Source organism: Centroberyx affinis, unplaced genomic scaffold (genome assembly GCF_046629955.1).
Source record: "Centroberyx affinis isolate AG114_WGS23_722 - 3 ecotype Tasmania unplaced genomic scaffold, CSIRO-AGI_Caff_v1 ptg002385l_1, whole genome shotgun sequence".
Lineage (NCBI taxonomy): Eukaryota > Metazoa > Chordata > Actinopteri > Beryciformes > Berycidae > Centroberyx > Centroberyx affinis.
In genome coordinates this window covers 387,116-410,993 of record NW_027280640.1, presented here as the reverse complement: position 1 = coordinate 410,993, position 23,878 = coordinate 387,116, and the positions used below count along the sequence as shown (strand labels likewise).

Below are 23,878 nucleotides of genomic sequence, written 5' to 3'. Positions count from 1 at the left end.
TTACTGCTGGGAATTGTGATTCAGACTAAAACATAATTAACAGAAATATACAGTGGAAATACACTGTAGATGGCCATATTTGCACCACAAAAGCATAAATATTTGTATTTGATGATCAACCTACCAGTGTCTACTGTTGTTTTTTTGTTGATTAATACATGTGCACTGATGATTAGAAGTAAATATTTGGGCTAATCTATCTATTCAGAGATAGATGGATAGATAGATGGATAGATAAATAGATAGATAGAAATGCACACCACTACCACACTTAACAAAAGAGCACTCTTCTGCTGGTATCCAGCATCTGCATCTGTCAAATAGTCAGTTTTTAAATCCTCAACTCTGTTTTGGCTGGATAGTTATATATTTATACCTATTTATACTGTGGAATATACGCTAATGCAATATTCTCTAGACCTGATTCTTATTATCTTATTTTTCTCTACTACTAATGATGTCCATAGCTTCCCATCAGTGCAATTATTACTAGGCCTACTTAAACTTATATAGACCTATTACTACCTCTTTATAGGCCTGCCACCTCTAAAAGACGTTTTATACAAAAGAGAAAGAGAAGAAAGAGAAACAGAGAGAGAAAAAAAGAGGGAAAAAAAGACCTATTCCCAAATTTCAACTTGTAATTTGTCATTACAGCACCGTAAACCCACATGACGATCCGCTTTCTTTGGCACAAACAGTCCGAAGCAAAGAACAGGGAGCATTACGAGATGATTGAATAGGTTGGAAAATATGTTATCAGGTACTGAATGGCCTTGGCCCTGTGTAGAAAAGAATATGATTTTCTAATAAGACTCAGCTCCCTGCTTTCCTTCACCATGAACAAGTGCATGCCTAACACATGACTTTCTCAGGTCGAACAGGGACTGAATCTGTTGCATAATTATAAACAGTGTGATTGCTATTCTTCTAACAATGTTTTGCAACAGTGCTTAAAACTCTGTTAGCTGATGATGCTGCAGTAACAGTGAGGAACTTTAGGGATGCCTGGTGTGCTTCTACAATGGGGGCAGAGGAGGCAGCACACACTGGAAAACAGCAGTACACAAACAATGCAACAAGGGGGAGATAATAGTCCCTGTAACTTCAGGCCTATTTATTTTGTATAAAACCAAGACCCAGGCCAATATCATCACATTGTGGAGGATAGTTTACAGTGTTGAAATAGCAATGAAATTGTTTCATGAAATATTTAATACATCATGTTTTTTCTTTTCATTCTATTACCATGATGGAAGTCAGGCAGGATCTGAGTGCTTTGGCACACTCGAGCCAAAAGGACAGGTGAAATGAATCGAAAGCTTCATCTGTCCCATGTGAGGGCAATGTGGAGGTGTACAAAGGTGACAGCAATTCTACAGTACCTGCAGTGTCTGCCTCACCTTTCCAGCTGGTGGCACTTGTCAGCCTGACCTCTGTCACAGCCTGTATATGGCTCCCAGAGGCAGGATGGGGTTTGCTGGACAGAGGAGCTGGGACACTTTAGGGAGAAGCTACTGAGTGTTGCTATTAGAGCAGGCACCCACAGGAGAGAGCATCAAAAAAATCACTGTTTTGTTACAGTGAGCAACAGACTAGCACTTATTAATCTATTCCTCATACCTCTGAGACATGATGACATAAAGACATCCTGTCATTTTATGATGGGAAAATCAATTTTGAAGGAAGGAAGCCAACAAAAGGAGATAGGCCAATTTGCGGCGTATATGGTATAATGTTTACAATTTTGACGAGCAGCGCTATCATGCTGGGGAATAAAATGAGATTCTCAGAACAGAAATCAATACACTCACCCAGCAACAGCAGTAAAATAAACATATGTTCAATGGACATTCATGTTTTATTTGTTTGAGAAACCCTATTTACAAAAAGTCTTTGAAAGAACAGCGTTGTCTCTGCTGGAGCTCTTCAGACACTGATATAGAAAGTTGAGCTTTCTCCTGGAAGCCCAAGTACTTTGCAGAGCACAGAGCACTTATCAAAAGTTTTTATCTTCTCTGCCTCCATGGCAAGGAAGCAGATTTCATATGAATGATTTTGTAAAGATGAGATCCAGGGAACAAGAATGTCAGGTTACTCCACCCATATTGCTTCTTTGAAGTAACCACGCTCATTTAACTTACTGTCTGTTCTTCAAACAGAAGAACAGACATAGTACAGCAAAACACAGGAGCCCTTGATACAACATGATGCAACTAGATTTGCTTTCAAAAACAGTGTTTTGCACCCTCTAGAGGCAAGCTCTGCTTCATACAAGTGAGATCCTGTGAATTTGTAATTACCATACTATAAAGCAAGGAATCTCTGTCTGTATGTGTGTCCTTCGCATATCTTGAGAACCGTTCATCCGATCTACTTCACACTTGGCGGGTGTATTGCTGGGGACCCAAGGATGTGCAGTGTTGGATTGGACATGCGACACATTCAATGTTAATGAATAAACAAGTGAACAGCGCTCTGTGCAGCAGCGGGGCGGGGCGAACAGCACTCTGTGCAGCAGCAAGGCTCAAAGCAAGTGACTGATAGCCTATGCCTATTTTGAACGGGCACTGCACTAGTTTTGCATGACAACAGGACATGAATATATCAAGGGTTTAGAGCAAAAGGGGCGTATGTTAACAGTTTCTTAATATTATAGTTTATAGCAGAGCAAAACCAAAACTTTGAATGATTGCACCTTGTTATTCAAAACATAAGGTATTCGAGTCATTTTTTTTCACTTGATTCTGATTTTGTGTGTTCTTCTGACCACCAGATAGAGTTCAACAAGAACTTTCCAATGATATATAACACTTATTTTCTGCCAAAATGGAACTTGCGCCCCTTTTGCACCAAACTCTCGATATGAAGATTGGTCAAATAGATCAATATCGGCAAAATGTCCATCAGAAGACAGGCAATAATCCATATGTGCATAAAAAATTCAAATTATAAAAATATCAATCTTTTAATATAAACTAAATGTTCAGTGCACAAAGGACAAATGTACAAATCATAAACTTTACACATTGATTTAAACATAAGACAAGCATGTTAAAAATCTATTAACATGGTCATGAGCGTTAATATCATCTCAGGAAAAAAATAAAGAAGGTTTTTAATTAGTTAAAGTGATTGGCATAAATAGGACTGTAAATAAATTATGAGCCTTTTTTCTCTGCTTCCATACTTCTCGGGCAAGCAGGTTGTCGTAATTTATTCCCACAGTGGACTGGTACTTGTGTCACTTGCATCTGTGGATGAAAGAGGAAGCATTTAGCAGCGTAAAATATGCATGACCCTGGACACAATAAAGCTCCTAATGTCTACCTCTCTGCCAGATTCACCCCGTTTGAGCTCTGGAGGTTGACATCAATTTATCCATTCAATTCACACTTTCACTGTAGCTACTTCCATTATTCCAAAACCACTACCACTTTATACAGAATGAGTTGTATGAGTATTACAGATTAGGGCACAATGACCATATGCAACAAATGTAAACATAATAGCCTATTCCTGCATACTCAGCATGTCAGGTTCTACTAATATTTTAGCTATTTTGATGTTTATCAGACTTATCAGAGATCTTAATCTTGTTTTGTAAATCATTTATGGAGAGCATTCTCTGCTACTATATGATTTAACGGTTTGGAAAATAAATATTGAGTGACAGGCTGATCTTTCCCGTTTGGCACATGGAGAGACTTTTAAAAACAGTGAGTAAAATCTCCAGCGGCAAATCGTATCCTCTTTCGGGGGAGTTTCAGCTCCTCCATTAAACACAGGTATATGCACTAACAATAAAAGCGAACAGAGGATAAAACTATCTTATCCCCACAGCTACTATCACAGTTACACACATTTCAGGGTAGATGATTGATTGTCTGCAAAGATCAATGGTCACAGCAATAAAAAAGATACTCAGGGACGGGAAATCCTCAACCTCACCTTGCTTTCAAAAGTGTTTCAGCAAAACGGTTGCATTTATACAAATGAAGAAGATATGATACAACAAATCAAAGTCACCTGGGAAATTTGTGAAAACCTGGGGTGCATTTATAGGATACTGTGAAAAAGACTGACTGTAATCTCTGAAGGCCCTTGAATGCAGCATCTTATTTTAATGTTTTAGTGTTGCGTTATATTTTTTTAAGAGAAATTAAAGTTTCTTAAATCCACCCTACCTGCAGGAGCTGTGGTCAGTGTCGTCTCTTGGTGCCACAGATGGTGGAGTTGCGGTGGCAGCGGTGGAGCGGTCTGGGCCTGAGGGACGGCTGGGGTCGAGGGAGGCAATGACAGCGCTCCACGTCTATCTCACAGTCAGGCATCCACGAACTGAGTGGAAGCTCTAACCAGGGGGAAATAACAATAAGATATGACTTTTCCACCTTGTTAGCTAATTGTCCGTATCATAGCATATACCTATTTAATAGTAAATGCCAAAAAGTTTGCAAAATGTTTATTTTCTTGAATTTTATATGATTACTTTTAATTCCTGGAAAACAATTTTCAACAATCCCTTCCACCTCTCCCATCATCTAAAACCTGCAACTTTCCAACTTTCAAAGTGACACCAGTGGTAACCTGGCACAGCGGGGCATTTTTGGGTGTTCACCCCCGACAACCCTGTTTCCTTTTCCTAAGACACCATGGTTGTGTCCCGGTGGCTAGAATTTATTCATTTTTAAGATTTGTCACAGCTGAAGATTATGCAGAAAGCGTTTCAGTTGCTTCACCGACTACACCAAGAATGCAATGGGTTTCACTGGCTTTGTTTGTTCTGGTCCAACCCACCCACTTTTGACCAGTCTCTCCCCATATTATGTCCTGCCCCGATATCCTGTTTCAAACAGAAATATGTGGAATTACAGAAGGAAGACGCCATCATAATGTTGTTTCCTTGTGATTTTAAATAGATGCACTACATTCTAGGTCTAGTCAAAGTTGGTGCACGCAACAGACAGGCCCTCCAAGATACTTGCACACACACACACCTGGTTTACTAGAGGGGTAAGGTATGCAACCGTCTGTCATGCAATCCCAGATCAGCCCACTGGCACAAAGTCTCCTGGAGTCTTCTGCCTCTGGCAGCATGGGACAGCAACTGCCAATGAACCAAATGGATTTGAATGGAAGAGTATATAATTAAAAAGATAAAATAGGAATACACCACAGGAATTTCAATGAAAGACATATGATTGACTGAGCTGTGGGACTCACCTACTCCTCCTGTGAGGTCGGGCGTTGCGTCGTATTATTGCGGGCTCCAAGCACTTGCACTCTGTATGATTAGCTACTTTTATAAGCACGGGCTCAGGTCCAAACTTGAATGGGATCACACTCAGAAGCTGAAATGCATACAATCACAATCACACACAAACACACACACACAAACACACACACACACATGCATGCATACAAAGGGAATGGTGATCTAAATCTTCTGTTTTTTTCATGTCTCTTCCTTGAGCAACCACTGAAAAACTTTGTGTGGTTTGTACAGTTTAATATCCAACATTCAAATACTTAGAATAGGGTTTCACACAAAAGTTAAAGAATCTCGACTTAAAATCTCAAATGATATTTGAACACTCACAGTTTTATTGACATATGTGGTGGTTGTGTTTCTGCAGGTGACACCCTCTTGATTGCAGCAGCCATTGCACCTGTAGGTAGGCATACAAGTCATATCTTGGTTGGAGGACAAATTGATTCCATATGATCATATAATAGGATAAAAAATAAATAATTTGATTGAATCAACCAACCAGCAAAGAATGCAGATAGTAAACAACATTTTAAGGTGTTCAAAATGCTAATGGTGGCAGACACTTTGGCCTAAGTGGCCTAAATTTCATCTTATAGTTTTTATTATTATAATGGGGTGCAAAGATGAAACAAAAATAGCCAGAAATTAATTTGCACTCTATATCTAGAACAAAAGGAGCCATAGAGCCCCTGCTGTCGCGGGGCTAAAAATAACTCAAATCAGGGGAGCATTCACGACCAATGTTCCCTCTAAGCTGTCTGTGTCTGTGCAGGATAGCTTGGTGACCTTTGTTTAATAATATATTGCATTGACCAACTGACATCCTGTCAGTCACCAGTCTCCGCTCCACTTGTCCCCAGAAATTTAGTCAATATAATTTGTTTTTGGACAGATGGCGACATGCATAAGTGTGCTAACACAAATTAGCACAAAATGTTCACACTATGATAAAAAATTCTATTAAAACAGCAATAGAAACTGTTTTGGACTGATATCAGAGATATTTAGGTCCCTATTTTACAAAATGATGCAGGTAGCCAGGGGCGCTGCTAGGAATTCTAGGCCCCCTGATGAAATGTGACAGGGCCCCCCTCTAGTTTGGGGCCACTGAAAGTATTCTCCCTTCTCTGTCCATTAGCAGTGCCCCTGCAGGCAGCAGCTATGGACGACTATGGACGCCGTCTCAACTTTCATTTTGACTCTGTATTTACAAAGGTTTTCAGCATTGGTGCAGGCCGTCTATTCAATGTCTATTCAACGTCTATTCAAGGTCAAAATGTTTGCTTGGAAGTTTTGGTGACATCAGTGGTATTAGATGCAGGGACTTTGCCAAATGTCAGCGTTTGGTGAATGGTGTTAATGTTCTGGATCTGGCTTGATGCTGAACAAACCTGTAGACGGACACACAAGGTGGCTTGAAGAACATTGAGGGGTCGGTGCCCAGTTCCTTGGCCACATCAACACACGTTTCCCTCGGCATGCACTGGGTCCGCTGCCACTCTTCATCTATGGCTAGACAGGAGACACACACACACTGTAAGACGTTCAATAGCACACAGACACACACACACACATACACAGAACTCACATGCATGCTTTATCCAACCTTTAAGTATCTCCAGGCTGTATGAGTCGGCAGCGTAGCGTGTAGACCGGTGTGATCCTGCTGAAGAGGAAGAGGAGGAGGAAGAAGAGGAAGAGGAGTGGAGCTCTGCCTGGGTCTCTGGTTGCTGCAGTCTCATCCGACACTTCCACAACTTCCAGTCAGGAAAGTCCGTCAGCCTCAGCAGCTCGTCTAGGCTGGAGGCAGACCTCACCTCTCTCTCCCACTGCTCCTGACTCAATACCTGATGGGATCAATAGACCTTCATCCTCCAGTGTTTCATTTTACCATATAAAAAAAAAAAAAAAACTATACCTCACTGCACTAGGTCTATAAAATCCTACAACATTAAGTAAACATTGAGTAAAAGTTTACTCAATGTCACAGTGCCCCTCTGTGGTCTTCCTGAAGTGTCCGTATACATAAACATTTAGTTTAATTCAGTTGGGGAGGCAAAAAGGTACTATTGAAAACTCATGCCTAATACATGAAACTCATAGCATAAGTCTATGATTGGTTATTGATCCAACACCCCCTATGTTGATATGCATTTACTATTTCTTATTTTCTACTGTTAGTGAGGGTTATTGAAGGTGTATGGAAAAACATGCACAGCTCTACCAGAGGAGGGCAATAATCATGCACCAATAAAACAATGAAACCTCTATGCTCATGTGTTCACAGACCAAACATTTTCTGACAATTTTCAAGCAAAAACAAACATTTTTTTTATATTCAAACCATCTGATCGTATCAAATCCAGTAAAATCATAGCTACAGTATCATGTATTATCATGTGACATGGCACTGTGCCTCATGAGTATACTGAAGCTGAGCGGTTGTGGTGTGTGCTGTAGTGAGGGATGACTTGGAGCGCTTGGCCTGATGTCACACTCATTAGTCAGAGTCTGCTTATCAACAGCTGCCTGGCAAATCTGTGTGTGTCTGGTCTGTACTGTACTTATATCCTCATAACTATCTGTGAATGCTGCTCATTCCAATGTCTCATGACTCTGCTGCACCACAGAATATAAATATATATATATATATAAAGACAGTAACAGTGAAGGGAGACAGTGAAGAGAGACAGGAAAGATGGGAGAGAGAGGGGTGACATGCAAAAACAGGTCTTGGGCCGGATTGAAACCCAGGTCGTCGCAGGTATAGTATGCACTTTAACCAACTGAGCCATCAGAACGCCTCCAAAGACTATATATTTGAGTGAAGAAAGTACAGTGCCATCCCCTCACAGAAATACATAAAATATGCACATACACTACCAGTCAAAAGTTTGGGCACACCGCATTTCTCTATATTTTTACCATTGTCCACATTTTAGAATAATAGTAAAGACATCAAAACTATGAAGTAACACAAATGGAATTATGCAGTGACCAAAAAAGTGTTGAACAAATGAAAACTATCTTATATTTTAGATTCTTTAAAGTAGCCGCCCTTTGCCAAGCAAAGGCTTTGGAAAGAAATTCATACATAGGCATCAACTTTACTATTTATATTTGTCTAAAAAAAACAAATTTAAAGCATACGCCTTCAGATCAAAATGGCTTTAAGATGATATAACAGAGTACATTCAATTAGGTGTGTCCAAACTTTTGACTGGTAGTGTATATGTACACACACACACACACACACACATGCTGTACACGTGCACATTCACACACAGTCCCACATGTCAGTTTATCCTTGGTATAACTCCACAGAACAGAGAGGAGCTGTGTGTTGGGGGTGAACTGATGGCAGAAAACCATGTTTCCCATGAACCACCTGTCATGCTGCTATTGAAAGGCAAGTTTCCCATGATGACATAAACCAGAACAAAATGGATACAGAAGAATACAGATGATCCAAACAGTAGATTTGTCTGCTTTGGATCAAATACTTTCTGACATGTATAGAAGCCAAACCGTTATGTGTCTTTTATGTTTGTTTGTTTTGTTTTTTATACCAAATTTAATCTCTCCAAGCTCTCATCAAAACAATTAAACTTAAAAATGATATTGGTCTATGTCCTATGTGAAGTGTATTAACTGTTTCTTTTTGCTTTCCCACGTAAAACCTGATGAAATTTTAATAGACTTTAAACATGCAACAGCCAAGTTGAAATTCAGGACTTCTAAATCTCATTTATGAGGCGGGAAAGCCAATACCAATACCGGCTGGTAGGTCTACAGCTGGGGCGGAGGCAAGGCAGAGAGGACAGTCATGGAATATTACACTTGTCTGCATAACGTTTGCTTTATTTCCTCTGGACAATTGTAAGGATCTGAGCCCTCTGATGTGTTCAATGTGTTGCGGAAAGGAGGGTGGGGCAAGTTGGCTGCCTGACTGCTTCCACTTAAATCAGAGAAACAACAACAGAAAATAGGGAGGTTTCCCCTCAGCAATTTCTACCAGGGAATAGACCCACTAATGAGAAACAGAGAGGGAGAAGGATGGAGAGAGGGATGACAGGAATTGTAATGGAGGAAAAGACAGAGGGAGAGTGACATATGGAGAAGAATGGAACAGAAAACAGAAAACGAGCAAAAGAGGGAAGAGAAGGAGTCAAGGGATTCGAAAGCGGCACTCTGACGCAGAAATGGTTGTTGATACTGCAAATGTTACTACCTCTGACATGCGTTTCCTCTCTTAGTCATTAAACATGTTTACATAAGAAAAGCCACAAGCATACACACACATGATCACTGTCGATTTTGGTTTCCATGGACAGCCCACGATGTGTGTGTGTGTGTGTGTGTGTGTGTGTGTGTGTGTGTGTGCACTGCACTGTTAACAACTGGTCAAGTGTGAGCTTTATGAGATACTGAGTGAAAGAGGAAAAAGGCTAAAAATAAAGTCAATCAAGAGTGAAATAAAGCCTCAATCAAACTAATGCACAAAGAACTTTAGAACAATAAAGTGCCATCATTTCTTCTATCTGGCCAATGTTAGATAATGAATGAAAATCATCTTCAGCACCAAGGGAAACAAAATCTGCCTTTTTGGATAAGTTACAAATGACAGTGAATTGCAAAAATGTTGAAGCTACTGTAGGCTACTTAAGTGGTTGCATAGACATGCATTAGAGAGAAGCTGCATTTCCAAACAGAAAGGTTCATATCCCCACTTACCCCACTCCCCCCTTCTCTGTGCATGCTGTGGCCCACTTTGACCCAGCTCAGCTCCACCACCAGAGTCACCAGACAGGAGACTCGGCACAGAGTCTGTTTCATCTTCATCATCGGCCCTTGGCTCTGCTCAGTCCCTTTGAGAAGCCCTCAGTCTCGGCGGCAGACGCTTGTCTCCTCTTCCTGCTGCTGGAAACCACTTAGGGCTGGCTGCCTCTCCGTAGACTCGTTGTTTCCCAGACCAGCTGAGTCCCTCAGACCACACACACTCAGTCCTCTCAATGTGTGTGTGTGTGTTTGAGCCAGACGCAACCTGTCACAGCCACCCAGACACCCCCAAGCCAAATGGAGCAGGCTAAAGAGGCTTTAAAACATGCACCTCTTACTGCTGAAGCTTTGATGCAGATCCCGAGGTGTCCAGTTAAATAAGTAGGCTACTTGCAGTAAGAAGCCGAGAATTACCTAAAAAAAACGAAAGCACGCTCTTTCTTCCCAGTTTGTCCAAATGGGTTCAAGGCCTGTTGGTCTCGTCGGGGCCTCTTGTTAGATGATCTGTAGACACTCCTCTGTGTTCAGACTCCTATTCATCTCTCTCTCTCCTCTCCTCTTTATACTTTAACTCCCACCTCCAATAAAAGTTTCTTCAGTCTGGACCTCAGGCTTCCCCCGGCATCTAGGGCCAACTGTTTCATACAGTGGTTACAATATCTGTATGTGAAACTTCTCCTCTCTATCAGTCCACAGTTCTTCAGATCCTACTGTGGCGTGTCTGTGTAAAAAGGCCTGGGGTGGAAGTAGAGTAGCCACACACGTCTCCCTCAAGAGCTGGGCTGGGGCTGGGAAGGTCTTATGAGAGGCCGGTATGGTTGTGTTTGTGCCTGTCCTTGTGTCTCTCCCACTGGCTGCTTGTCTGGCTGTCCTCCTGCCTCAAAGTGCGTCTCTTTATTTGTTTGTGTGTTCCTGTCTTCCTTTGTCGATGTCTGTCTTCCTGTCTGTCAATCGATCAAGTCCCCTGCCCATTAAATCCCGTGTCAGTGTCTTTCCCTCTGGAGTTGCCAAACCGCACACAGCCTTGCAGCAGTAACATGTGTTTTAAATGTGATCCAGACCGCTGTAATACGTGAGGGAAATGAGGGGCCGGCACCACCCCGCTCCTTCCAACACCCAACCCACTCCCCCATCCAGGCTCATTTGACTCTGGATTTGCTCCGCTAGCAGTAGACACGATGACATTAGAGGAAATATGAGAACAATATTCATTATTCATATGCAAATGAGGAACTTCAGCTTGTAAGGCCTCTTTTCTGTGGGTTGCAAAACTATGCTTACAATGATTAAACGGGAATAAACAATGTGAATACTTTTCGAATGACGCACAACAATTACATTCATTCTTAAACAAATTTTATGGTAAAAATGCATTTCAAACATGATAACATTCACAAAACATTTATACTATTAAATAACAAAAACAATGACTTTAACCAAACTGCACAAAACATTTTTTTTTTTCAGGATTTCAGGATTTTAGCTCTGCTACAGTAGCAGCTTGGTGACTAGCAGTGGGAAAACTGAATAAAGTTCAAATTTAACAAGGGGAGTGGAGAGCAGTTAAATTGCTATTTACTGGCACATTTTCCCTAAAATGTATATTTAACAAGGGAGGGGGGTAAATTAAAAATTGTGCTAAGGTTCATTTCCTCCTCCCTCACATGCCTTTGAGCACTACGACATACAGCACGCTATGATAAATGCTGTAAAATTGTAAATGTACTGTAAGTGTGTACACTTCCTGGCGAATGGATATGCACATTTTCACACATTTACCATTGCTATTTTCACAAATTGACCATGACATATTATACATCTATAAAACATATCTTTACAGTAGCAAACAAGTAAAGCAAACGCCTGCTCATTGTGTTCAGAGGGAATCTCTGATCTTGGACCTCCAGTTCATGGTCCTCTCAAAGCCATTGCTTCCAGTCTGGTAATCTCTGATAGCCTGTCTGATCTCTTCTTCTGTGGTCATTACAAATGGACCTGGAAGACAGAGGCAGCAGGCATGGGTTAAGTTGTGTTCGCGACCTTTTAAAACACACTGATCGTTTGATTTTTGAATGACACAAATGACATACCGTGTTGTACCACAGGCTCTTTGATGGGCTCTCCAGCGATCAGCACAAAATGAGAAGCCTCAGAGCCCTGAGCAGAAAATAAGAGGCAGCACCGATCACATTTGACTGTCTATGAAGTCGACTGTCTAAAGCTAGTCACTTGTATTGTCAAAACACTTTGACTGAAGTCTCTCACTTTGTTTTTAGCCTTGACACAGTCTCCATCTCCAAACACCACAGTATGATGGGGCTCTATTCTCTGCTGCTCCTGATCTGGGCCTTGAGCAGCAAAGGAAGACAAGGAAGTCCAACTTTAAGTCCTTAAACAACTCTGGCATGCTCCATTTAGAACACTTTTGGGCTGTCAGTAATACGTAGGCCTATTTTTCAATTTGAATCAAGATCTGACCTTATTTTATTATCATTGTTTATTGACCTGGACATGACCCTACCTTACATTCATATATCAGTATCATTGTTGTTTTGTCAGGACTAGTCTACTATGAGATTCAATCTAAAATGTGATCACTCCTACCTGAATGACTGAAATGTCAACTATTGACCCAAAACCAGCCTACTTGCAGCTTACGGATTGACCTGTGCATCATGAGCAATAATTACACGTTTCATAAATCATTTCAGAATACCACACATTTTTTTGGTGACACTAAAACATATCTGTAGCATAAGATGGGGAAACCACTGTGACCAATAGATATTAAGACTCCAAAAATGGGCACTTCCATGTTTCAGAAGTTTTGACCTGGTTTAGCACTTTACTTGCACACTGTACCTCTTACTGTCTCTCATACTAAATGCTGAGAAAGCCAGACACTTCCATTTGCGGTGGATGCATTCATCAAAGCCAGCTGGTCCTGATTTGGCCAGACTACATGTAGAGTTGGAGACTTCTTGATTCAAATAACTTCTTTAATCTTAGCAGCCATTTTCATTCTCTCTTGTCTTTAAAACATCTGACAGCAATTACAACCAGTTTGTGAGATCCTGCAGTGTAACGATTAAGTGTAATCAAATCATAATGCAATTTTAAGGAAGAATATTAAAAGGGGAATTCTGACTAAAAACAACAGGTTTCAACGAACCAAAAAAAGCCTTTGAAAATGAGTCTGAAAGGGTTTCTTCTCATGCAAGGGGAATTCTCTGTGCACTTTGCCCTGCAATGTTGTCCAATAAGGAGGAAAAGTATTATTGCACAATATAATGTTGAATAGCAACACTCATAAAATAGTGCTTTGTTACTAACTGTGGGTCAGTTCACATTTCCATATTGGCGGGGATGTGTATAGAAAAGCTGACAATGTCGGGTGAAGTTCAGCTCCAAGTGCTGGGGTTTTCTAAAGTTTAAAGAGACAATAGTTTACTGACAGTACGAATCCATCAAGCCTTAAAACTGGAACCCATCAGGCCTTTTGGCTGAATCAACAAGAGCAGTTGCTATTGGACTGAGATCACACACATACTCTTGACTTTGATATGGCATTCAAATGAGGAGGATGAGTAGGGAGTAAAGTGAGTAATCAAAGACATGGAAAATAATTAATCTAATGAATCTTACTATCAGCTATTTTTTTAATTACTGATTTTTATGTTAATGCTTCTGCTTATACTATTCTTAGGTGTTGGACAATATAAGACAATGCATGTATTTATAGGTAACTATCTCTGCAAAACTATCTCTAAAGTTGTACAGTGGCCATGGCAACACTCACCAACATGAATGGATCCTGATAGTGTGTAGATGAATGTAGTCCATCCTGTCAAATATACACATTTATATACTATTTATTTACAATTTAAATAAGATAAACATTGAAGAATTTAAATATCCTCATTATTAACTCTGCATTGTGAAGTGTTAGTTAACAGGGAAAATGTGTGTTAAATTAACATTACCCATTTAACAGTTTAACATCAATTGGAGAAGAGAATGCACTCTTCTGTACAAATCCTATAGTTTTATTGCATTTACCTTGTTAATGTTTTATAACATTAAACAGATAGACAGTGCTGTAATCTTAAATGAAAAAAAAAAAAAAATATGACTCCCACATTATATTGCTTCTTTTCCAGCTGATGTTAAACTCTTGGGTGGGTAATGTTCATTTCCAACATTTCCTTTTCCATTTGACTACAATTTCACAGATTCTCTCTCTCTCTCCCTCTCTCTCTCTCTGTCTCTGTCTCTGTCTCTGTCTCTGTCTCTGTCTCTGTCTCAGCAGTGTGAAATGCTGAGCTGTCCTGTGCAGCAAGCAGCAGCTTTACAAGCTTAACAAGTCCTGAAGGGTTTCCGCTGGCACTGTAAATATGTGCAGATAGCATTATATCCACATCTGTCTCAGTCTTCCACAGTAACAGCGATGTCCTACTCGAAACCTTAGGCTGACCCCAGTATATACTGATTGAGATCCCACTTAGACGGCAGGTATCATAGCACCAAATACGAATTACAGCAAGCCCAAGAGGAAGCTGTAGCTGTTGCTGAGGTTTTTGTGTTACTGACACTTCTTCCAAATTGTTCAGTAGGTGGATGGCTGCTGTTACCAGGGAACTATTTTATTAAATACTTACTAACTGACCAGATTTACAGACAAACTCTGGTGTGTTCAGCAGTGTTGTGAACTCCTGAGGCTGCTCCTACCTGCGGGCACCGGCTGGACATGCATGGCTCCTGCCTGCAGTCTGAAGTCCAGGTATAAGGTTGGTGTCCTTGTGAAGACCTTAGACTAGGCAAAAAAACACAATACAGTCTTATAAAACATGCATACTACATAACTCCATCTCTGTCTCTCTCTCTCACACACACACACACACACACATAGCTTGCTGACTCAGCTACAACCTTTAAGTGATTTTGTATAAAACAAAAAAGACATTCTTGCAAAATTTAAAATAGTGCCATCACTGATTTTCATGCCCATTTGTCGACAAATTCAGATCCACTCAGACTGCTGTTCCATGCATACAGGTTGTGTCCGATAAATAACTCAAAGTTGCATTGCTTTTTGCTACTCACAGAATCAAGTTTTATTGTCACATCACAATTACAGCGAGTATAAAAGTGAGCTAAATGCCATTTGCCATTTGGCTTGCCAATCTCTATTGACCATCTCAGACTTATTGGAATTTTCATGGCTTGCACTTTCTACAGCAAAACAGCTTTCTTGTTTTGTTTTGTTTTGTTTTGTTTGTTTTGTTCAGGCAATCATTTTGGTAACTGATAGCAAGATCAGCCACAATTGAATCAATTCACTTTGCATAACAATACAGTTGGCTTCAGATATAACAACTCTAATCTTGCATTGCACTGGGTGATATACATATTACCAGATGCGGCTGAGCTTGCTCCATGTTTGCAGTTGGCACAAATTAACTTAACTGCTCTAAATCCCAACAGCGAGGCCATGCAAAGAGGAAATGTGAAAGAGAAATAAGAGTGCAGTGAAGGAACTGAAAATGTTTTTGTAGAATTGTGTATTGAAAACTGTTATCATGATTACAATACAATAAATACAGTGCAGTGAAACAAATATATCACTGTTCAGTGGATCAGGATTGGGTATGGAAAGAGCAGGCTACAGGAGTTCAATGACCGATCTTAAACCCAGTGGTTTTAATGACGAACTGCAATTCCCTGTGTCTCCTGCCCTGCTGTAACCCTATATAGTCTTCACACACACAGACAAACACACACATATACACGCTCTGTCATGTATTACTATGCTTATGAGAACCTTCCATTGACCATGTTCATAAACTAACCTTAAACTGCATTAACAGGTGCATAATTTACCCTCACTCCTAGCCTCACATGGGCCCCTTCTTAAAAGTCAGAATCAGTCCTCACTTCCCTAAACGGTCCTCATGTCAAAACTCCCACTAATTCTCACAAGTGTCATAAAACAAGACACACAAACGCACACACGCAGCCACAGACATGTCACCGCTACCTCACAGACAATCTGCTCCTCATTTCCTGTTTCCTCTCTTCAGACAGACACTCCTTCCACTTACCGTCACCTAGTCTGGTTCACACACATTCCCATGCACACACACACACATGCACGCATACACATGGCCACATTAATGTCATTGTTTTTCTGTTTTACTCTTTGTGGTGGTGGCCCCGAGCATGCAGCAAATGACTAGTGACCATGAGATCAACAACTACAACATCATGTGTTGTTCTACCCCGCCAAAGCTCTATGTTGGCCTTGCTACCATTGTAGTTTGATTTAATGATGTTTCAGTGACGCACAAGACTTCACACTCAATCATAACCATGAATTAACATAACTGAGATAGATTGGTATTCTGTCCTTTCATCTTTTGTAGGTAAATGTTAACATGTAAAATCAGAGTTAACCAAATTTAATGATTGTGTCAGTTAATTACATCAAAATAACTTCCGAACAGATTTGGTGGATTCCACGCCAGATTAGTCAATTAAAATACTTTTAACCTATTGTGAATAAATGTCTACGTCCGAAAACTGAAAATGTAATATTTAATAGGAAATAATGTTTTGTCTTCAGAGGACTGAAGGTTTGATATTAGTTCTCATAAACACACACACACACACACACACTCACATAGACATAGACACACACAGACAGAAACACACATATACACACATGCACAAACAGACAAACACACACATGCACACACACACACACCTTTGCCCCCAAGGCTTCTCCAGATATCACTGCGACTGTAACTCCTCCTTGGCTAGGTTTGGGGATCTCTCTGTCTCTCAGCTCCTGGTACGCTGGTTCCACCATCTTGTCCCGCCTTGGCAGATTGACCCACAGCTGTAATCCCATGACCGGCTCCTCTGACAAGGGCATCTCAGCATGGACCACCCCCCGTCCTGCTGTCATCCACTGGGGGACAAGGAGAGAGAGTTTTGAAGATACCAAAGAGACACACAAATGCTAAAACATACATACATATACATAGATACAGTACACATAAACACAGCAACACACACATATACATATACATACTGCACAAACACAGCAACACATACATACACATACTGTTCAAACACATCAACACACATATACATATACTGTACATATACATACTGTACAAACACAGAAACACATATACATATACAGTACATATACTGTACAAACACAGAAACACACATATACATATACATATACTGTACATATACTGTTCAAACACAGAAACACACATATACATATACATATACTGTACATATACTGTTCAAACACAGAAACACACATATACATATACATACTGTACAAACACAGCAACCCATATACAATACATAGACACGCACACAAACAAGCATGTACACATCATTTGGCTTCATATAATTTAGGGAACACTATAAAACAGCATGTGGAGCTGACTTCAGGTAGTGATTCATAACAGGATGAAATGAAGTTCAGCTTAACCGCTTCTCCCTCTCCTATATGGGCCAACTGGAAATTTCCACTCTCTACTTTTTAATGCTGCTTGTCTATGACGTTTGATGTGTGGCTGTTCATCTGGCTTTTCAGATTTGTTTACTGCTGTCTGCTGAAGGTGGCCAAATCAATTACTCCTACGGGGATCGACGGAATAATAAAACAAAACATGCAGAATACAGTAGAAGATAACTGGAAGCCCAGAGCATGGAGGTAGCACAAATGTGTAAAAAGTTAGTTATTGAAATGAAGTGAATCACTGGGATAAATCTGATTAAAAACATCAAATATGCAAATACATGTGTTCCAAAAAACCCTGCACAGTCTAACTTGTGAAAAAGCAGTCAGTTTGGTTTGTTTCATGAAGTCCAGTTCATGTACACTACCAGTCAAAAAAAAAAAAAGTTTGGACACACACCATTTTATTTTTACTTTTTTCCACATTTTAGAATAATAGTAAAGACATCAAAACTATGAAATAACAAATCGAATTATGCAGTGCACCAAAAAAGTGTTACATCAAAACTATTTTGGATTCTTTAAAGTAGCCGCCCTTTGCCTTGATGGAAAGGCAAAAGCTTTGGAAAGAAATTCATACATAGTCATCTACTTCACTATTTATATTTGTCTAAGAAACAAATTTCAAGCATTTAAGCACAAGCCTTTAGATCAAAATGGCTTTAAGATAATGGAAAAACATAGTACATTCAATCAGGTGTGTCCAAACTTTTGACTGGTAGTGTATATGTAGATGTATGTATGTATGTATGTATGTATGTATGCATGTACAATGTTTTCATTCATTCAATCATTCACTGAAAAAAAATCTCAGGCCAGTTGTTCTGCTGGAGTACTGTATTTAATTCTTCCTTTATGCGCCCCTTCTTAATTTGAGACAATGTTTGAGCCTTCACTAAAGGGACAGGGGGGTGTTCACACAGTTGATGGTTGACAGCTTGAGCATCTGTATCTGTCCCCCATGAGGTCCAGCCCCTACAGAGGGTGCACATGCCCCGGCTACAGCAGACTTAGCTGAGCCGACTAAGCCTCTGCTGCAGATTGTAGCTGAGTCAGCGGGCTGTGTGTGTGTGCGTGTGTGTGAATGTAACTTTACTGCTTTGAAAACATAGGAAACAACCCACAGGGCATGATATGCAATTAGTGTGAGTGTACGGTATAATGTATTATATAATGTGTGCGTGGGGAAGTGTGTATGCCAATATCACCTAACTCTTGTTGTCCTCTTTATGGTCTTTGATTCAGATAAAGAGCCAGCAGACTGAATGCCTCTGGTTGAAGTGAATGACTCTGCTTGAATCTAATATTTCGAAGAGCGGAAAATTTAACCACTTGGAACACTTCAAAAATCATGATGAAATTGTTTTTATTCAAACACTTGTATCACTGTATCAATTAAACAGTACCTGCAGATCCCCAGGTTTCAGCTGTCCTGAATGGCCGCAGAAATCTTCATGGGCTGACATTCCCTCTAAAACGTATGTTACCTGGTGGAGGAAAGACACATAGAAAAATGTAGCATGTAAGGTACAATACAACAGATGTGCTGACAATGTGCACAGTTCAAAAGTTAAGATGAGCTGATAATTTGTCATATTTCAAAACAAATGCAGAGGAATGGGATATTGCTACGATATAGTTAATCTTGCGATTATAATTTTGACAGCACTGTTTTAAAGTAACTTTTTTTGCATTGTCATCCTTCAGGTTTCAGTCAGTCAGGGACTGAGAGCTGCTTCGAGACTAAAAGCACGTGTGCGCTGGCGTCCTCCTCCCCAGCGGTCAGACTGGACAGGAAGAGAGGTGCTGAGTGGGAGGTCAGGGTTCAGAGGTGAACATCTGTTTCAGGGAGGTAAGCACGGGCCCCTGCAGCGAGTCGCCTGTGATCTGGCTCCACAGCTGTGTGATTTCAAAGGTCATGTGACTGTGAGCAAACACACCTGCTGAAAGGCATGCTGGGAGTGCACCAGCCAGCCTAGTCCTATCCACCCACACCAGGGGCTCAAATGGAGATTTAAGTTGCATCTGCCAATCCAAACAGACTTGGAGGAACCTCTAGGAATCTAAGGATATTTGGCTTTTAGTTTGACTCTTGAGATAGGAGTAGGGTTTAGGTCCATGCTACCTCTATGCTGAATATCTTGACCAGAGTTAACTATAGGGACACATATAAAATTTAGAGTTACTTTGAAATTCCTGGTAACATATAAATGCAAATAAATGAAAGCTTTGTCGTGAATGTAATATACAGTATCACGTTTGAATTTGAATGAATGAATTTATTTATAAATCCCTTTTAAATTTTGGTCACAAATTGTCACAAAGAGAGCCAAGGACAGTGGACATCAAAAGTTGACACACACCCCTTTTCTGAAATGAAAAGCCATTCAATCAGATTTTTTACGCTTTCATTTGGACATTGTAACAAGCAAAATGAAGGCAAAAGGCTATTAATTAAGAATTAATTAAGCTATTCATTAAGAATGTATTAAAAATGGAAAACACCTCGGTTGAGAAAGTGTGCACACCACTTATAATGGTGGTAGCAATTGTGTGAAGATTGTGGTGTGGATTGAGGTGTGTGTGCATGCGTGCGTGCGTGCGTGTGTGCGTGTGTGCGTGTGTGCGTGTGTGCAGGAAAGGAAATGGAGAGAGAGGGGTGGCTGATAAAGTGGAATTTAAGGTAGATTATAGACTGTGCTAAATGAATAGGTTTTGAGTCTGTACTTAAATACTGAGACCGCGTCTGCTTTCCTGACATTACCGGTAAGCTTGTTCCATAGGGAGGTTACAATGGGAAAAGACTCTGCCCTCAGGTGTTAAATATACAGGGAATGACGAGGAGACCTGCATCCTGTGAGAAGAGAGTTCGTGCTGGCTTACAGGGAGTAAGAAAATCACTGATATGAGGCAAGGCCACATAATGCTTTAAAAGTCTGAAGCAGGACCTCATGATGAATGTGTATCTACAAGAGGCCAGTGAGGACTAAGACTACGGTAATGTGATCACGTTTTCTGGTTCATGTGAGTATTCTGACTGGTCCCTTTTGAATAAGCTTTGGACAGCCAACATGTCAGTATGTCAGGAACGATGGTCAAGGAAGATTTCCTTTTGGTGGAGACAGAATACATTCATTTAAAATGTGCAGAAAAATAAAATACCACAAAACCAAGTATGGTTTCACAAAAACACATCAAAGGCAGATGCTGAATTTCTCTGCTGACTGCTGGGGCAATTCCTCTCTTTCAAAACAGGGGAATTTTGTGAGTTGGCGTAATGCAATTTGTAACATTCAGCATATGGGCTAAAATTGAGAACTTTTGAAAACCTTACAGTACCACTGTCAACTGATACATCTGCCTCTCTCTTCAGTTGTAATGTCTTCTATAAACCTGTTAAATCATCCTTTGTGGAAGGCACTTGAGTGGTATCTCATTACTTTCTGTACACTGACCTGTCATCGCCATCTAGTGATCAAAATATGAAATCCACCTATCTTTTATGGGATTTGGCCTTCTGCATCCATTGTTCAACCTTTCATCACTATGCAAAACCTGTGCCAATATAGTTGGCTGAGTCAGTCAGAGGTTCCACATGAGGACAGATAATTTGTAATTTATTCAACTAACAGATCTGTTTCTGTTTTGTCTCCAGCTGAGCTTTTAACTGTGTGTTTGCTGCATCTTTGAATAGCTTGGGCTACTTAAAAAAATTGTTAAAAATTAGGTTATAGTTAAAAAGATTCTTACCGTCTCAAACCCTCTGTGAGGGTGATCTGGAAAACCCGATGGCTTGCTCACCCGAAATTCGTCCAACATCAGGAAAGGATCCAGGTTCCTCAGCTGAAAATAGAAAATTGCATGAAATAGGGCAGTGATTCTAAACCTTTTTCATATCAAGGACCCCTAATTTAATCCACATTAGGGCCACGGACCTCCATTTGATGAGATTTTGTCTCTCTGACCCAAATCTGAGAATATTTTTATTGTTAGATATGATTTTGTCCAGAATTCCATGACTATCTGTGTTGTAGGTAGAGAGATAACAGTGAAACTAGTCATTCATCTATATTCTTTGATTGTGTTAACTTCTTGTAAATTAAATAATGGTGAAGTTTAACAATTCATCATTTTGCTGGGGACCCCCTGGAACATCCTGAAGGACCCCTGGTGGTCCCCGGACCCCACACTGAGAACCAATGAAATAGGGGGACTAATGTGTCCAAGTCTGTGATGGAAAAGGAAGGCCATGATGTTGATCTGTGCTAATGACTTTTGTGCCTTAAAAACTGCCGCATAGTGGGGTTTATGGTTACTTGAAGAGGGTGCTGTGTGGATAACCAGTTCATCATTCAGAAACTTACCTCCTTCCTGCCAATGCTCCTGCGGACACGTGCACCGACTCCTTCTGCCTGTTCCACACTCAAAACTGTCCTTTCAACCCTCCTCACCTTCATTGTGCAGGGAAAGGTTTTACCAGCAGCTAAAAAACATAACTTAGAGTTATGACCAATGACCAGGGATAAAGATGACCCTAGGTACAATTCATGGAGAAAATAAAATGGTTTATTGTGAGGTGACAAATGCTTCTCAATGAGAGGACGGTGTCCTGTGCACAGCTGTAGTTCTTTGAGATGCTGAAAAAATGCAGGAAAAACTATAATCAAAATGTGCAAACTTTTTCACCTATTTATCTTTATAAAACATAATCAAAATGCCAGTAAAAACACTGGAGTGAATGTCAACCTTCATATCCCTGCTGTAACTGGTTTGCTCATCAACACTGTGATGCAGAGCAGACGTAATACGGGTGTCACTGATCCACCCTGGGTCATGTGACTAAATAGTAAGTCAAATATATTTGTATAGCCCTTAATTACTGTTACAGTCTCATAGGGCTTCACATTGCCCACATTATGAAAATAGTAAATGAAAACAAAAACACAGGCCAGGGAAAACACACTGAATATAAATAGAAGTTCTGTCAGAGACATCAAAAGGTGCATGGACCATTTATAGCACAAATGGTTATACTGTACAGTTATATTTGGCAGAAAAAGGCTCTGCTCTTGAGGAAGCTCCCCAGTGAACCCCAGCAGCATGTGAGAGATTCTGCAGGCAGCGCAATAAACCCCTCAAGGCATAGTAGACATATATCATTCAATAATATGAAAACCAACATAAAACCATTCAGAGATAGCTTGCACAACATCCTGTGGAGGAGGTTGGGAGGAGGAGGGTCAACAGCAGCAGAGGCATGAATGATCAGCAGTGTGAGCTGTCAGATTAATTTATTTGAATGTGATTGGTAATTGAGTGTCAGCTGATACTGACCAGCTGACGTCCTGTTTGGATGGGACAGCTGACTGCCGATCAGCTAATGGCATGCAGGACTTCAGTGTTACTAACGTGATGCTCCATTATTCATCATTTTTACTATTTAACTGTTTTTCTTTTTCTTTTTCACAATAGCTACATAAAAAAAAGCTGTAATGTATTATACAATGTGATCAAAATACTAACAATGTGCCCATTCCCAGGGAAGACAATATTGACTATCCCAGTAAGATTATCCCACCACAATACCGATAGATCATACAATACCAATAACACATTATTCAGTATTGTAGGCTACTACTCAGCTATTCCTACAGCTGGATTACATGTAGCAACAGAAATATATAAATTCAGGTCAAATTATTCTCTTTTCAATATTGTTTACTCTAGGATTGGGAAAGTTATTCTCAGCGCTAATGTGTTAGACTGAAGCTGATCCATGATATTGATTTTAGTGTTTATCCATTGCATTGCATTGCATTGCATCCATTGCAGTGTGTCCACAGAGGATAGAGACTGCTGAGGAGTAAAAGAGTTCATCAACTCATCACCAGGTTTATGTTTTTAGACATTTGCTCCTATGGTACCAAAACTTTTATTAACCTATTATATTCATTGTATCACATATTGTTATGATATTCTTAAATGCTGTTGTAGCCTATTTGCATATGTAGTGTAGCCTATTTACCTGGCTTGTAGGCCGTTTTAGTGACATGACCCTTTAAAAGATATACCGATACCACACCTGCATTGCATCACCTGACGCCAGTCCGATGTTTTAACACGATATTGAAAAATCAAAAAATATCTCAAACAAGTCGGACTATAATTGGTTTTGGATTGTTAGTGATTGTTTTTATTATCACGTATGTTTTTTATCACGTAACTCAACGCTAGGCAGACAAAACGAGGTCTTTCTGAGGCACAGACTTACTTTATAGTTTAAA

General features: G+C 40.2%; 2 protein-coding genes across 2 annotated transcripts; both read right to left on the bottom strand.

The window, feature by feature from the left end:
- Positions 1-2,395: 2,395 nt before the first annotated feature.
- vegfd (vascular endothelial growth factor D) lies at positions 2,396-10,238 on the bottom strand. Its single transcript, XM_071533629.1, has 8 exons — positions 10,007-10,238; positions 6,879-7,119; positions 6,664-6,784; positions 5,600-5,669; positions 5,224-5,351; positions 4,998-5,107; positions 4,188-4,351; positions 2,396-3,254 (listed from the first exon to the last, which is right to left on the bottom strand). The coding sequence occupies exons 1-7, from the start codon at positions 10,115-10,117 to the stop codon at positions 4,203-4,205; spliced, it is 930 nt and encodes a 309-aa protein (XP_071389730.1). The 5' UTR covers positions 10,118-10,238; the 3' UTR covers positions 2,396-3,254; positions 4,188-4,202.
- Positions 10,239-11,498: 1,260 nt separating this feature from the next.
- Positions 11,499-22,051, bottom strand: pir (pirin). The gene is made up of 9 exons (XM_071533627.1): positions 21,959-22,051; positions 21,345-21,437; positions 19,001-19,081; positions 16,815-17,021; positions 14,780-14,864; positions 13,851-13,895; positions 12,317-12,399; positions 12,142-12,208; positions 11,499-12,046 (listed from the first exon to the last, which is right to left on the bottom strand). Exons 1-9 carry the CDS (start codon positions 22,049-22,051, stop codon positions 11,928-11,930), a joined length of 873 nt encoding a protein of 290 aa, XP_071389728.1. The 3' UTR covers positions 11,499-11,927.
- Positions 22,052-23,878: the final 1,827 nt, after the last annotated feature.